The following is a 3,641-nucleotide window of genomic DNA, read 5'->3' as shown; positions in this document are numbered from 1 at the left end:
GCCCCGGCGCCCACCCCGCCACCAGCCCCGGCGCCCGCCCAGGAGTATGAAGGTGAGTGACCACTCCGCGCTGCCGCGAGGCCCTTGGGCACCCGAGCTTAGGGGCTCTACCAGACGAGTGTGCCCCTTCCTTGACTTTTATTAAGGAACCTGGGCACGCGGTTGGGGGCTGTGTCTATGGCGGGAGCTTCCAACTTGGGATCAGAGAAAGCTTAGGGACGCCAGGTATCCTTCACCCCTCCCTTCCCAGGCCGTCTCGGAGCCCGCCACTGGGCCGGCCTGCACCCGCCGGGAGGCTGGGTAACTTCAGAACTTCTCCAGAGTGTCTCTAACTCTTTGGGATCTCGTCGCCCCAGCCCCTCGCCCCTACTGTCCCAAAGAACCCGGGGAGGCCCGGCCGAGCCCAGGGCTGCCAAGTGGGCCAGCCACCAGCGAGGTGAAGCTGTCGGAGGAAGAGCAGCCCAAGAAGAAGCACCGGAGGAACCGCACGACCTTCACCACCTACCAGCTGCACGAGCTGGAGCGAGCCTTCGAGAAGTCCCACTACCCCGACGTGTACAGCCGCGAGGAGCTGGCCGGCAAGGTCAACCTGCCCGAAGTCCGCGTCCAGGTAAAGCGCACACCGGGGGCTTCGGAGGCCCTGCTGTCCCCGGTGGCCTCGAATTCCTGACCATTCACGCTTTATTATGGTGCTTCCTCGACCTGACTCGCCCAGGGCCTTACAGTACTGTCCCAGGTCTCGGATGCTCCCCACAACCATCCTTCCTTCAGGCAGTCCGTTCCAGTTTGTAGTCTGACCTTTCCTCTGCGGGGTCTCCTTTTTCTAAACCAAAATGAATTGAGAATGGTTTGCAAGATGAAAAGGTTGACACCGCAACAGACGCTGTCAGTATGTGGTGGGCAGCGCCGGGTGGAAAGAGGAAAGAGGACGCAGGCCCAAGTTCTCGAGGGGAACCCGATTGGGGCCAGAACGCCACTCTACTCTCGCCACTAGCTTAGCGCACCACCGTGCCCCAAACCAAAATCTTGGCGTCTCCTTGCTAGTAGCCTGGCCCACACAGTTGAAACTTTCGGTGAATTTAAGAAATTGACTTTGTTCTTCCATGGCGCACATCCAACCAAACTTTACACTGCAAAGGTCTCTCTCTCTCTGTCTGTCTTTCTCTCTCCTCTTGCTCGCTTTTTATCATCATAAAGGGGTTTTTGCTTTAATTAAAGCTGAATTATCTTTAATCCCTGATCATTAAAATATTTGAAAGCCTTAAATATTTGCTAGTCATCTGTGAAAAATCTGGGAGGATTTCCAAACTGGGAGAGTTTATACAGGCCTGAGAGACATTGAGAACAAATTGTACTGCATCCGAAAGGCCGTGAAACTAAGATGCGCTTTTTGTGTGTTCTTAATCAATTAGATTTCCAGGAAATGAGGGCACTCAGGTATTGGGGGGCTTTTAGCCATGCTTTAAAAATAAAAGGGGACAAGTCTTGCTTTTTGTCTCTCTGTCCTGCATAGTTTCGGGGTTGATAGTAATGAGTAAACGTCATGGTTCTGAAACACGGTTCCCTAACGTGACTCAGGAGTAACTAGCGAGCACAGTTCCACTTCTCCTCACTCCTCACAGTAAAGCTGCAGTGATTTCATTGCAGGAGTGAACATTTCGGCAGCTGTTTTCCAGGGAGGAAGGGTGGGAGGGGAAAGGAAAGAATACAAGAGAAAGATGAGGGAAGAGGTGAGGTGACCAAGCTTGTGGTGCCCTGCAGGATACAGGCACAGCAGACTCTGCTCCCCTCCCACCTGAGTCCACCTTCACCCCTCCCTCTTTGCTTACTCAGAATCTTGCCTTCTTCTCTAAATTGTGGGATTCTTGTGGACAGTGTCTGTTACTTCTCTGTGACCACAGGGCCCAGCAGAGGGCTGTTCCTAATACATGCCTATGATGGAGTGGCGTGGGGAGAGGCCAGGTTGGGTCTCCTACAGTGATCAGGGTAGCAGTCAAGCAATAAGACAGCCCCAGGACCCAGACACAGAGTAGAAGTTGATAGCTGAGGCCCTGAGGCCTCGACAATGACTGGCAGGGAAGGCAGAAGGCGGTAGGAGGAGAACCCTCTGGGAGCCAATATTACACTTTTCTCCGTTGTTGGCAAGTACCTATTTAGTATTTCCGGGAGTCCAAGAGCCTTGGATACACAGATAAACCTTTTATTGGAAGGGGACAGGGGTTCTTACATTTTTGTTCTTTCTCTTTTTTTTCCCAAATTCCAGTTGCACACTCTTGTGCCCTGCTCTGCTCAGCTGTTTTCTGGCCCTCCTAGAAGGACCCTCACACACACACACACACACACACACACACTCCCCACTCAAAACTGCTTTCTTTCTCCCAAGGTGACAACGGTCCCCCGCTTCCTTTTATAAACAGAACACTGAGACACGGGTTTGGCCGAAGCTCTTTCATACCCACCACCAAACTAAACCAATTCTCCTTGTTCTGTGTGTGAGGGTGAAACTTGGTGGTGAAACTTTAATTGCACCTTTGTGCTGCTTTTATCAAATCAGTAGGCAGGTTTCCTTGGAAGAAGCCAGACTTCACTCTTGGCAAAGACTTCCCATAGGTCAACAGAAGAAAACAAAACTTGTAGTCATTGAGCTAACATCTCAGGCTAATGTCAAAACTAACTTCATAGGGGCCAGCAGGTGGGTGGTGTGGTGCTGGACACTCCCACATGGCCGACCATGGTTCAAGTCACGGACCGGGTGGCTTACTTTCTCATTTTCCCTCTCTCTCACCGTCTGTCTCCTTAGTCCAATTAATTTTTTTAAATGAATGAATAAATAAAATTTAATAATTCTTTTTAAGGAAACTAACTTTATAAAGTCATTAAACAAAAATGAAAAGCGTATTAACGCAGCAATTCAGATACACTTGCTCCTATCTACTTGGGGTAACCAGCAATCTATGCAAATAGCTATATTTTAACATCCTCTGTTGCCCGATTTGACGATATTTATACCTATGTTCATGATAGACAAAGGGCGGGGAAAGCTCCGAAAGTCTGATGTAAAAATGCAGCGTCGAGAGCTGTATCAGACCAGGAAGAAGCAAAGTCTAAACGGAAGTGACAGGAGGGGTGCCAACCCGCAGGTCACAGAAATTTGGGGAGCTCTGCTTCAAAGCCCCACTGTCCAATGGCGGGCGGAGCTAAATTCACTGTATCTGAGCACCTGCTCTGTGGCAGGAGTTGGAAACGGATTAAACCACAGCTGTGGGGTGAGATACACAGGGAGGAGGGTGGGGACGCCAGGAAAGGCGAGGATGGACAAGGAGACTCGGGGGAGACAAGAAAGAAGGAGAGAAGAAACAAAAAGAGAAACCGGATAGAAATGAGAGGCGAGGAGAGCGGGTGTGCTGAAAGGAAGAAAGAGCTCCCGTTTTATTTGGGGACGCGGGAGTCGAGCTGGGCGGGCGGCACCGGCGCGGGGACCCCCCCGAGCCTCCGCCACAGCCCGACGGCGCTGCGCTCCCTCCCACAGGTGTGGTTCCAGAACCGACGGGCCAAGTGGCGGCGGCAGGAGAAGCTGGAAGTGTCGTCCATGAAGCTGCAGGACTCGCCTCTCCTCTCCTTCAGCCGCTCGCCGCCCTCTG

At 52.0% G+C, this 3,641-nt stretch overlaps 1 protein-coding gene across 1 annotated transcript in view; it reads left to right on the top strand.

The window, feature by feature from the left end:
- RAX (retina and anterior neural fold homeobox) overlaps positions 1-3,641 on the top strand; it is a 10,268-nt gene that overhangs the window by 5,947 nt on the left and 680 nt on the right. The window contains exons 2-3 of the mRNA XM_006139947.2: positions 357-610; positions 3,530-3,640. Of these exons, the coding sequence (XP_006140009.1) occupies positions 357-610; positions 3,530-3,640 (365 nt within the window). The remainder of the gene's footprint in view (positions 1-356; positions 611-3,529; position 3,641) is intronic.

This window comes from Tupaia chinensis, unplaced genomic scaffold, assembly GCF_000334495.1.
Source record: "Tupaia chinensis unplaced genomic scaffold, TupChi_1.0 Scaffold000012_1, whole genome shotgun sequence".
Lineage (NCBI taxonomy): Eukaryota > Metazoa > Chordata > Mammalia > Scandentia > Tupaiidae > Tupaia > Tupaia belangeri.
Note: the sequence above shows the minus strand (reverse complement) of the source record. Positions and strands in the feature narration are given on the sequence as shown.